The sequence below is a fragment of the Nuphar pumila genome, chromosome 13 (assembly GCF_984573655.1).
Source record: "Nuphar pumila chromosome 13, dmNupPumi1.hap1.1, whole genome shotgun sequence".
In the NCBI taxonomy this organism is placed as follows: Eukaryota; Viridiplantae; Streptophyta; class Magnoliopsida; order Nymphaeales; family Nymphaeaceae; genus Nuphar; species Nuphar pumila.
Window position 1 is genome coordinate 4,202,811 of NC_143261.1, and position 11,873 is coordinate 4,214,683.

The window sequence follows — 11,873 nt, forward strand, 5'->3', positions numbered from 1 at the left end:
AAAACACAGACAAATATATATAAATCTTTTAATATAAAGTCAAGTTAACCGAAAGATGCAGCAATCTCACTAAAATACTTCAAAATGATTTCACATGAATCATCACAAACGGGAGAGGTGAAAAGAAACTATAATGACTTTATATATGAATTAACAAGCATGTGAAAGTCGAAAACATTCACAATAGGTATTTAAGACTCCTTGAGGAATATTTAATTAAAGGAGGTTAGCAAGTTATATTCGTGAATGCCGTATTGTATTTGTGAAGGTCATATTATATTTGCGGAGAGTGTGAACATCAAGAACATTCACAATAGGTATTTGCAGAGTTTCTCAATGAGTATTTACTTAAAAGAGGTTTGCAGGTTATATCCATAAATTTGTATTGTATTTGTAGATGTCTCATTAGAGTGCGAAAGTTTGAAACATTTCCAACTGTTATCTGTGAAAGTCACACACATTTGTGGAGCTCCTTGAAGAGTATTTATTTAAGTGAGGTTTGCAAGGTATATTTGTGAAGCTTGTACTATATTTACAAATGTCGTATTATATTTGTAGATTTTTGCAAAATTTTTTTATTGAAAGGTTGCAAACTTTGTACAATGTACCTATATATCACATGAAGGTTAGCATGTGCGAAGGGCAAAAATATCCTAAAAAATTAAGCACCAATGCTTTTGAATATGCGAGAAATATTATCAAATTGCTAAGTATTTCGGAAAGCACTCCATTTTAAAAGGTTAGTAAAATAATTTGATGTTTAAAAAATACATTGTTTTAAACAAGCCAGCATAAGCTCAACTCATTTAACTTACGTTCACCATGAGCTCGAGCATGGCTAGGCTCACCACAAGAACCGGTTGAACTTGAACACCAGCTATTTGGCTCATTCAGCTAGATTACCATCCCTAGTGTGTTGGCTTTGTATGTGTTGTACATAACCTGACTTGCATCATTATATTGATGAAATCAACAATACTATATACCAGCAAGTAGTCATGGTTGCAAGCTATCTGATGCAGAGCATCCTGAAGATCCGCGCATTGAAGGCAAAGTTGGATCCATATCTAACCCATCAAATTCGATCCAGGATGCGATCTATGGCAGATCCAATCAAGCAGGACCATCTGGGTCCAATTGGATCTTCACGTATCCAGATTCGTTTTGAATATCATGTTCCAATTTCTAAGATATTTTATTTTCTCAGAAACTGTATTTCTATGTTTGATTCCATTTTGTATGTCTGGAATCATTTATGTTTTTTTTTATGTATTTTATTTTATGTAAATTTTATTTTTATTTTTTGGTGCCAGATTCTACGGATCTGGATAGTTCTAGTGCCTTGTAGGATTGTTTTGCGGCACTAGATGGTGTATGGGGTAGTCAGGGTAGTTTTCTTCTTTTTTTCTAATTAAAAAAAAACCAATATCGTGAAGGGTTTTTAGAGCAAAAACATCATTTGGATCTTATCCAAGATCCAATTCAGCCCAAACCATAGATGAAGCCACCTTGATTGAACCTCTATAACCCTCATTTGAAATCAGTTTGACCATAGAAGGTCAAAAATGGTTGTTGGAGAGGCAATGATGCCCATTTTCAAAAGAACCTCATGCATTGGGCAAGTGGGCGACACCTTGGAGAAGCCCACCCTCCTTTTGGTGTAATTGGAGCTGACGGTGGCATCATCATTCTACCCTCCAGTAGAGCTTAAGAGCCTATGTGGGTCGACCATAGAGGGGGTCTTCTTGTTTTTGAGAAAGAAATTCGAAATGGTGATGAGGGAGGAGAAGATGTTATTTGAAGGATGAATACAGTCTCGGTATTTTAACCGTATCTTCCTAGATACTAGTCCACATTGCATGATCTTTAGCTTTCTGAAAAGCTAAGATCATGCTCTACAAGTTTTTTGTTTAGCATTTAGCTTGATTCGGCTTGGTTAAGCTATTAAAGTTTCAGACAAGTTTTCTGTTGACGGCATCAAGGAAGAAGGTGAAAGAAAAACTCGAGTTTGGAGGAGTGATATTGTTAGTGTATGGTTCGGCTAGTGGCTGATTGTGGCAGCACTAACTTGAGGGTGTTGCAGGTTGAAAGGTCGTAATGAGCTGTTGTGCAAGGGCATGAGACGGTGGCTGCTATCCAGCAACTATCCCTCTTGGTCCATCCGACTATTGTGCTTGGTTTTGTTTCTTTCTACTCGTTTTTGTTGTTAATTGCTAAGATCTTTGTTCATCGATTGCAAACTGCAAAACTAATTGATTGTTGTCCATGTACTGAGTGTTTACCAATTTTTTATGATATTTAAGGTGATCTTTAGCCATGTTTTGATTCTGAACATAAGGTTTTATCCATTTTGTTTTCTGTTAAAAAATCGGATTCTCGATTCTGGAGTTGTCAGAGATAACTCCAAAGAATCGATGGTATATGCTAAGATGCTGGTTCGATTTTGGTGTTTTGGGGCTTTCTGGAAAGCTAAGAGACGGGCGTACAACATTGTTGTTTAGGTTAAGGTCTGATTCAGTGGGTAGAATCCTGAAAAATCCTTATCAATTAGTCTGTCGAACAAAATTTGTCAGACCCTGTCCCGTCCAGAACACTTTGAACATTGTTCCGTATTTTGAAGATTCCTCATGACTCCCACCATGAAACTTTAATTTATTTGATTCTGTAGAAAGCTAAAACATAACTCTACAACTTTTATGTTTATTGCCAAGGTTGAATCTTCGTCTAAGGGTCTTAAAACTATCCATCTTTCTGCTGTTGTCGAACAACTAATAATTTAAATCATTTGTTAATATCTAGATTTAGGATCTTGAGATTCTCGATTTCTTGATATTTCTTGAATAACTTGTGAATCTGAAACAAGAATTGATTAGCTGAAATGTTTTTTAACTTAATTCCTATTCTGAGTTTCATCTGATTCGTATGTCTGCAAGTCTGAAATTCATGTTGATATAATGCATGTTATGAACCTTAGATTACAATCTATATCAAGAACCATATATCGATTTGAAAGCTCAAAATTCTGTATAGGGTTGTAGGGAACTCATAAAATTCCAAATTATAGCTCGTTTGAAAGGTCCGACCTACGATATCTTTGTTGGGAGTTTTGACAAACTCTGTCGTTTGAAGAGTCAGAAACCTCTTTGAACAGACTGTCCACCAAACCCGGAGAGTCTGTCATAGATTTGACTTTCAGTTCCGGTTTCGAGTTTGTGGAGCGGACATTCCTGATCCAAATCCAATGATTGTAGATTCGTTGGAAAGGTGTGCGAGTCACACACAACTTTTTTTTGGACCGCTTCTGTAGAAATAGAGCGCACGAGTCTTAAAAACCTTATTTCCTAGAGTCTTATTCGGACTCATCTTAGTGAAAAAGCTTCCGCATGTTTTGAGATCCGTTTGGATCTTAGATCATGGATCGGGGCATACCGAGTCCACATCACTATCACTAAAAAATGGGACACACACACACATATATATATGGGGAAATGTTGAATGAATAGATCATAAAATATGGTATTTTACTATTCTTTTGTAGGGAAGGTACTACTCTCAACGAGAATGGAATTTTCATAATTTTTGCAAAATCCTTTGATATTGTTTAAGAATAAAAACTCCTGTTGGGCCCAAACCTAAAATCATTAACTTAAATGATTAAATGATTACGTTGATGTGGTCAAGTAATTAAGCATTTCACAAGTAGTGAACTAGATTTAGGGCCAGCTCCTTTAAAAAAAATGATTATAATCACTTTTTAATTTGCTTGAGATTCATAATGACATGGGGTCTCATGTGATTTTGAATCTCGGGCAAATTAGAAAGTGACTCATTTGTAAAGGCAAATGAGATTCACTTTCTCACAGCTTTAACTTTTTATGTGTGGCTACTTATACAAATCAGATTTACTTTCTCATTCAAATGTGAAAGTAAATCAGCATCATCCAAACGAACATGCTCTTATTGTCATTGTCATAACCTAATTTTTTAATGAGTTCATAAAAAATTGAATTATTTAAACCACGATAATGAGCAAGTGCAGATATACTCTAAAAAAAGAAGTGAATATAGGACGCGTTAGCCTTTTAATTTATATTGCAATTTTTTCCAACAAAATCGTAACCTATACAAATCTAAGACTACGTTCTGGAGCTATACAAAGGTAGTTATTAAATCATTAGCACCATATAAAAACATTTCGCTTAGATTAACTGTTAAAACAAATAACAAAAACTCTATTATAGCCATTTATGTATATTCAATGTATTATATGGGTAAAAAAATACATAGAGTTGAACATGATAAAATAAGAAATTAAAAGATTATGTTGAAATTATTCGTTTATATATATAGTCATTTGTATATACAATATAATAAAAAACTATTTTTTTAAACTTTTATGTCAGTTTTAACCTTACATATATGATCTACATAGTTTGTTTGGTAGAAAATGGGTTTTGGATAGTGTATTTGCAACATATAAGTAGTTTTATTAAAAGGCTTCATAAACCAAAGACAAACAATGCGCCAAAATTTGATGAATAAAAAAACATATTTTTTTGTCAAAATATACAATTTAATATGTATTTCATAGCAAACAAAACATGTTGAACACATCTATGAGGTCAGATTGACTAGATATCCCTTGCACCTTTGATTTTTTAAACTAGATTATACATATCGAAGACCAATGTTGTCAGTATTGGTATCGGCACCTATCAATTTAGGTGAATCTAACGATTCTCAAGTGAATCATTCTAAATGGGCTAAAAAATAATTAAAAAAATATTTCGTATCAATCAAAACGTGATAGGTGTTAAAACCATTAAAATAATATTGAAATAATATTAAAAAATAATATTAAGCATTTTTTATATTTATTAAAAAATAGCCGATTCATGTTACTATCATATCAATTTGCTGCCGACGTATGGGCCAATACTGACAACATTGTAGCAGACAACAGCAAGTATTTTTTGTGATTTCCCAACTAGATGGGGACATAGACATGAGTCAAATATCCAACAAATATAAATATATATAATAGATGCACCTGAACAACATACGCAAAGGTTGGGGATAAGATCTAATCGGACGTGTATTTAAAAGAAGATGGACACGGGTACGATACGTGCCAGACCCAAGGCAAATCCAAATGCACTTTTGATCGATGCGGATTTTAATCAACCAAGACCCGACCCATCTCCTGTTTTCAGCCCCTTTCAAGCCCCTGATCAGGGTACTAGTTCCACGAATCTGGAGAAAAGCCGATCCTTTTCCGACTCGGATCTTAAATCCGATTCCTTATAAAACTTCGGCAACCAGAACCCAGCGCACCGCAAAAAAAATTCTACGACTACGAATTATGTCTCTCCACGTGTCCAATCTACCTCCCTCCCGCCAATAAGATGGAGGATTTGGAGGGGGTGAAATGAGAGAGAGAGAGAACCATGTTTGGGAGGGCCTCGAAGTTCATGAAAAAATCAGGAATTTCTAGGTCCCTCGGATCGTGGAAGGCCGTAGGCGATTCTCATGACTGCATCTCCGGATTGCACGTCTTCCAATGCCCGGTATTCGCTTCTTACTCTCTTCTTCTTCCTCGTTATTTTGATCCAGATTCTGCATGTCTATTTTTTCATGAATTTGCGTTTTTTTTTCTGTTTTTTCGCTAATTTATGGCTGGATTTGGATTGCTTCGAGTCGAATTCCTTCATCCGGTCAGTTTCACGATTAGTTCGGATCTCAACCTCTCAAATTCTCGATTGAATCTTTTGGCTAGAGTGAATCGATTTGATCCATCGTTGCGAATTGATTAAAACGGGCTAAAATAGGGTTTCTGATTCCGAATTTGCGATATTTTATCTTCGAGTTTCTATCGGAATTTGGTTATCTTAGGATGCAGTGTGATTGTCTGGAGCAACTTGTGCTCACCAATCCAAAAAACGGAAAAGAACAAGAGAATTTTACTGCTGATTAGAAATACGTTGTGAATTATGAACGATTAACCGTTGTTTTTCACTTCCGTAAACGTGCGCATTGCTTGAAGTCAGGGTTAGGTGTTTTGAATTTCTTTTGTGATAGATGGCCTTCTCTTTAGAACCTCATTCTTGGATTGAATTTTCTTTGTAAAGGATCGGTCGGGAATCGTAGCTAAAATAACAGAGTGCATTGCCTCGAGAGGAGGGAACATTCACTCTGTTGATGTCTTCGTCCCTGATCACAAGCGAATCTTCTACTCACGGAGGTCAGTTTTAAGTTTCACTGCCGTGCTGATTGTATTTTCCGTTCCAATTGAATTCCTTCTGAAAATTCTCATTCAATTGCGATTTATCTGAGAATAGGCACTGATACCACTTGGCAGTGAGTTTACCTTCGACCCTATACGATGGCCACGGGTTGTGATGGACGATGATTTCCAGAAGCTATCCAAAATGTTTGGTGCCGAGAAATCCATGGTGCGGGTGCCAGATCTGGATCCAAAATATAAGATTGTAATTCTTGCTTCAAAGCAGGTAAAGACCAATTGGATGCTGTATGTGCCATTCAACATGTAAGTTTTTCAGAACGTTCAATTGTACTTTTGTGTTGTCTGTACAACACATGCATAAAAAATGTGGCTGTTGAGACTAAGATATTTGGACATTGGAATTCAAATTATGTATAAATTGTGGTTGCATTTTTTTGTGTACTGATTGGCTTTGCATGTAGATCTTGAATAAAATTGGTTTCCTTTGCCCAGGATTTATAAGGAAACATTTATTTTCCTATGTTTGCATTATTGTTCATCCCACATACAGCTAAAACTTTGCTGAACGTAGGACCACTGTTTGGTTGATTTACTACATGGGTGGCAAGAGGGGAAACTACCAGTTGATATAGTTTGTGTCATAAGGTGATTTCCTTCATGCGCACTTAAGTCTGCTTAATACATATGTTCAGTTCACTGATCTGTTCCCTCTGATTCTGCACAGTAATCATGACAGAGCTCCAAATACTCATGTTATACGTTTCCTTGAAAGGCATGGATTACCATATCATTATTTACCAACAACTAAAGGAAACAAAAGAGAAGAAGAAATTCTGGAGTTAGTGGGAGGCACGGATTTTCTTGTGCTTGCAAGATACATGCAGGTATGCTGGATGAATACCTGTTATCCTCAGTATCTTTATAAGAACATTTTAGCATCTTTATGAGCCACATTAGCCAATCAATAAAACATGTGGGAATTCTGTATTTTTTCACTTTGCATTATGAAGTACTGATTGAAAACAATGAGGTGGATGATGAGATTGACTTACATGTTGCCTTAGAACCTAGATTCTCAGGTTTGAATCCCATTGGATGTTAATCCTCCATCTTAGCTACCTAAAAAAAAGGAAATGAGATGGAAAGATGATGGTCATTTCGTTCATGGATTAGGTTCCTGTTATATAATCTTAAGAATGCAGCTGATGATAGAGCAAGGGGAAAAGATAGGCACTAGAAACCTGATGTGCACTCTAGTTAATATAAAAAATTCTCTCCTGGTGCAGCTGGGAAAGGGTTGATGTTGAGGCTTCTCTTCAGTCTCCTCAATGAAATTTCAGCCATAACCAATGCCTGAAACCACTAGAAATTTGGTTAATATCGGTGCTTTGCAAACTTGTTGATAAATTTACTCCCGTTACTTTCTGGCCACAGCAAAACTAATCATATCTGTCTGTTTGTGGCATTAGCTTTGGGCTTCAAACCCCAAACTTATTTTAGAATGTGAGTGGATGCCTCCAGCCATATTCTGGCATTTTGAAAAAAAGGGTATCACATGCACCTTAGTTAAACATGCTCTGTCACGGTATAATACGCTCATTCAAGTGTATTTGAAATTTATGGTTTCAAGGGGTGGGGATCATTTGATAAGGATTAAGGACAATTTTCAATATCATAGTGCAATAGTAGGAGGCCTTTTCTATTGGAACTTGCATGATTTCTGAATTTCAGAGCATTTTTATCTTTTACAATAGGTAAATATACCAAAAGACAAAGTTGTGTGGTCCCTTGATAGGAAGCATGATTGTGTGTGTGAAAAGTTTTCTCAAGATCATAGTGCAATAATAGGGACCTTTTTTCCCTTGGAACTTGCATGATTTTTTAATTTCAATTCAGGGGCATTTTTATCGTTTATAATAGGTTGAAAGGCCAAATACGAAGTTGTGTGGCCCCTTGCTTGATAGGAAACACACACGTGTGTATGTGTGCATGTGCAAGCAGTCTGTGTATTTATTGGCTTTTTTCGTTTTTCTGGGACAAAAAGTGAGGGATGGCATGCTTTGATAGTTTTTTTAGTTAAATTCATGTTAAGGGAGCTCTCTTCCTTGGATCCTTTTCACTGAGATATACTCTTCTTCTTTTCTGTTGGTTGCTTGTTGGATATTTGATACAAGCTGGAGGTAGATGCATTTTTTCACACTCTTTGTGACTATATAATATCTTTTTTTTTTAATCTTCTGTTCCTCTATGTTACAATTTTATTCTTCCTTTTAGCCCTTTGTCCATGAATTCTTATAATGCCAATTTCATTTACCCTTTTCCTGGAAAGATAAATCATACACATTTTTTTACATCAAATATCTTTTGAGATTAGAACCTGCAAGTTTATTCAGGTCTTCACATGTAGTTCAGTCCCTCAACCCCCGTGTAGTGAGGCTGATAAAATAAATCATAAAATGCCTGCTACGTCACTTTCTTTGCCTACTGTGTATGGCAGACTTCAAGGGAAACTCTTGGAACTTGACTGCCCCTCACAACACATGCATGCTAACTTGAAGAGAGTTGCATTCAGAAAATACAGAGTAGCTCAAGAATGTAGGTCAATGTATTTGCCATTTGACATTGAGAAGCCTTGTGCTATGTATGCTTGTTGATATTTGACTATGGTGTATTTTGTAAGGCATGATGACCAAGTTAACTTTAACATCCAACCCATGAAACATGTTAGCAACCAGCTGTTTGCTGTTTTGCTAACCTAATGCTAGACTTTGGATCCTTTTCATATTAAAATGTATAATTTTTAGTCATCTATGTCAATCACTATTAATAAAATCTGCATAGCGATATTGAATTCTATCTTCCAGATTTTGACAGGAAAGTTCTTGGAGAGGTATGGGAAGGACATAATCAACATTCATCATGGTCTTTTACCATCATTTAAAGGTGGCAATCCTTCTAAACAGGTCAGCATTGCTACTTTTTTCTCAACAAATAAATTTAGTATCACCTTCAACATCTTTTGGGCATTGTGGTTTACTGGAAAAGCATTCTCAGGCTTTTGATGCTGGTGTAAAACTAATTGGTGCGACAAGCCATTTTGTAACTGAAGAGCTTGACGCGGGTCCGATTATCGAACAGATGGTAATGTCATTAGCATAGTTGCTGACTCTTTCAACACAATTGCCATTTTGTGACTGTTAAAGTATTTAAGAAGTATCATAAGCAGCATTGAATCTACGTCACAGGGACATGCCATTTTCAATTTGTGTCCCTAGTGACATGCTCAGACACGCTGACACTGACACTGACATGTACAACATTATTTTACTATTTTTAAATAATATTTTATTACATTTTAATTTATTTCAATAAAAAGCCATTTTTAATGTTAAAATATTTGAAAAATGGCTTTTTGTTGGTTAAAAAATAAAAAATTCTGTGTCCTCGTGTCCCATTTTCTAAGTCACAGGGGCACGCCACCACACGAGTGGACACGGTCAGACATGTGGATACGGACACTGACACGTACGGAACATATTTTAATATTATTTTATTATTTTTGAATGTTTAAAGGTTTTATAATTGTATTTCAGTAAAAATGCATTTTTTAACAATAAAATATCAAGAAATTAGATTTTTATTGAATAAAAAATTAAAAATTTGTGTCCTGGTGTCCTATTTTCCAAAAAAAATTCAAACTTTCTAATCGAACCCGCATCACCTGTCCTTGTGTCCAGTGCCTTTGTGACAACCCATTTTGAAAAAAAAAAATCTAACTTTCGAGTCAAATCTGAATCCCACGTCCTTGAGTCCACAAATCATTGTGGCATAGCACTGCATATAGTCCCCCCAAAAAGTTGATTCTAGACTTTGGCATCTTGACCTGACTTAGCAAGCGGGATGTCCTCAGACAATCCCAAAGGTCTAGATGACCTGAATGGAGCCACTTATGGACTTAATATCAAGTTGATGTTCCTCTGGCTTTAGACCAATCCACTCTGAGATATTTGATAAATCCTTGGCTTTGGGGAAGTACAAGAGTTCCCTGTGTTCTAGCAGCTTTCCTTGATTCTTGTTTAAACATTATTATTCAAGCAGTCAGTTTGTCAGCAAGTTTGAAATGGAAACTGTCCTTGTTCTTATTCTTAAAAAATCTTGAGAACCACGTTACCAGGATGATCCATTTTCCCTCCACACTCCTATCATTTTTTATTATTTATCACATTCAAATCCAATCAAGAACATGAAAATATTCTTTGTAATTACTTTTCCAAGTTGTCATTCTATTATATAAAAATCTGTCCATTCATTTTTACATTTGAATGTGATGAACGGATGGTAACATTTATAAACAAGATTCACCCCATGAGGATTGAGAAGTTTGTATTGAAGGATGTGATTAGTTAGGATTTTCCTTTGCTCTTTCTTATGATGAAAACCATATTCCTAAAATCCATAGTATTCTCTTTCACAAGTTGATTGCTCATTTGAAAATATGGTTGTACATTTAGTTTATTTTCAGAGGAAGGATCAATAATAATTTTCCTTGGTATCACTCTTTTTTAAAGAAACAAATGACATATCTGCATATGCAAATCACTGGCATTTTGTCCATTAACATATATTTCCTGGCCATACACATTGCAGGTTGAGCGAGTTTCTCACCGGGATAACTTACTAAGCTTCGTGCAGAAATCAGCGAACCTTGAGAAACAATGCTTAACAAAGGCTGTTAAATCTTATTGTGAACTTCGTGTTCTAAATTATGAGCAAACTAAGACAGTTGTTTTCTGACAAACGCCAGGTAGCTTGTGGACCTGTTTATTAATATCAAGTTTCATTTCATAAATTTGTTCTTTATATTTCTAATTCTTGAGAAAGACGAACTCTAAGGTCATCTGTCTTCTGGAGCAAGGTGTGGTGCCTGGACCACAGTTTATGGTGATCAATCTTTCAGATTTTGGCAAGATTGATCCAGTCACCTTACTCCACCTAGGTTTTTCCAGACATGTTGCTAATTTGCATGGTTTCTGTGCAAAATAATGCTGATGCTATTAAATCTTGGCCATCATTTTTCAAGGCATGTAAGGTTCATAACAGAAGGAATGCGTGCAGTGAATCATCATTTCTATAAGGTTTCTTGCTCATCTTTTACATTATTATGGCCATTTATATTTTTTATGATATGGATAATCTAGTCCTAGATGTTTTCCCTCTGGTACATCGAAAATTTCCCATACTGTAATTTATACACTTGAATCACTTAATGGTTAAATTTTTCCACTCCTCACAAGCAAATTCCTGACACCATCAACGCATTTCTGCTTTTTTTCCTCATTTTTGCAGTCAAACTGCATGATTCCTCCGTGCATTTTTAAGCTGAAATATCTCTTTTCACCATTGTTTTCTCTACCTCTACCTGGTCATGAAGGAATATCATCACAAACTCCACATACATACCAGAGTTAAATGTTAATCCTTCATCTTATGTTGCTTATTGATGGAACTGTAGACTAGACAAGTAGGATAGTAAATTCAAAACAGGCAATCCCAGTTTTATTTGTTCAACTACCCCAAGATTGTTCTGAGATTTTTTTTTTAATTCTCTCGACAAAAACCTGCATTGACA

General features: G+C 35.6%; 1 protein-coding gene across 1 annotated transcript; it reads left to right on the forward strand.

Moving 5' to 3' along the window:
- The first annotated feature begins 5,396 nt into the window (after positions 1-5,396).
- LOC149817572 (formyltetrahydrofolate deformylase 2, mitochondrial-like) lies at positions 5,397-11,313 on the forward strand. The gene is made up of 8 exons (XM_089984291.1): positions 5,397-5,567; positions 6,129-6,241; positions 6,359-6,509; positions 6,816-6,889; positions 6,969-7,128; positions 9,109-9,207; positions 9,299-9,385; positions 10,892-11,313. The coding sequence occupies exons 1-8, from the start codon at positions 5,448-5,450 to the stop codon at positions 11,036-11,038; spliced, it is 951 nt and encodes a 316-aa protein (XP_089840417.1). The 5' UTR covers positions 5,397-5,447; the 3' UTR covers positions 11,039-11,313.
- The last annotated feature ends 560 nt before the right edge of the window (positions 11,314-11,873 follow it).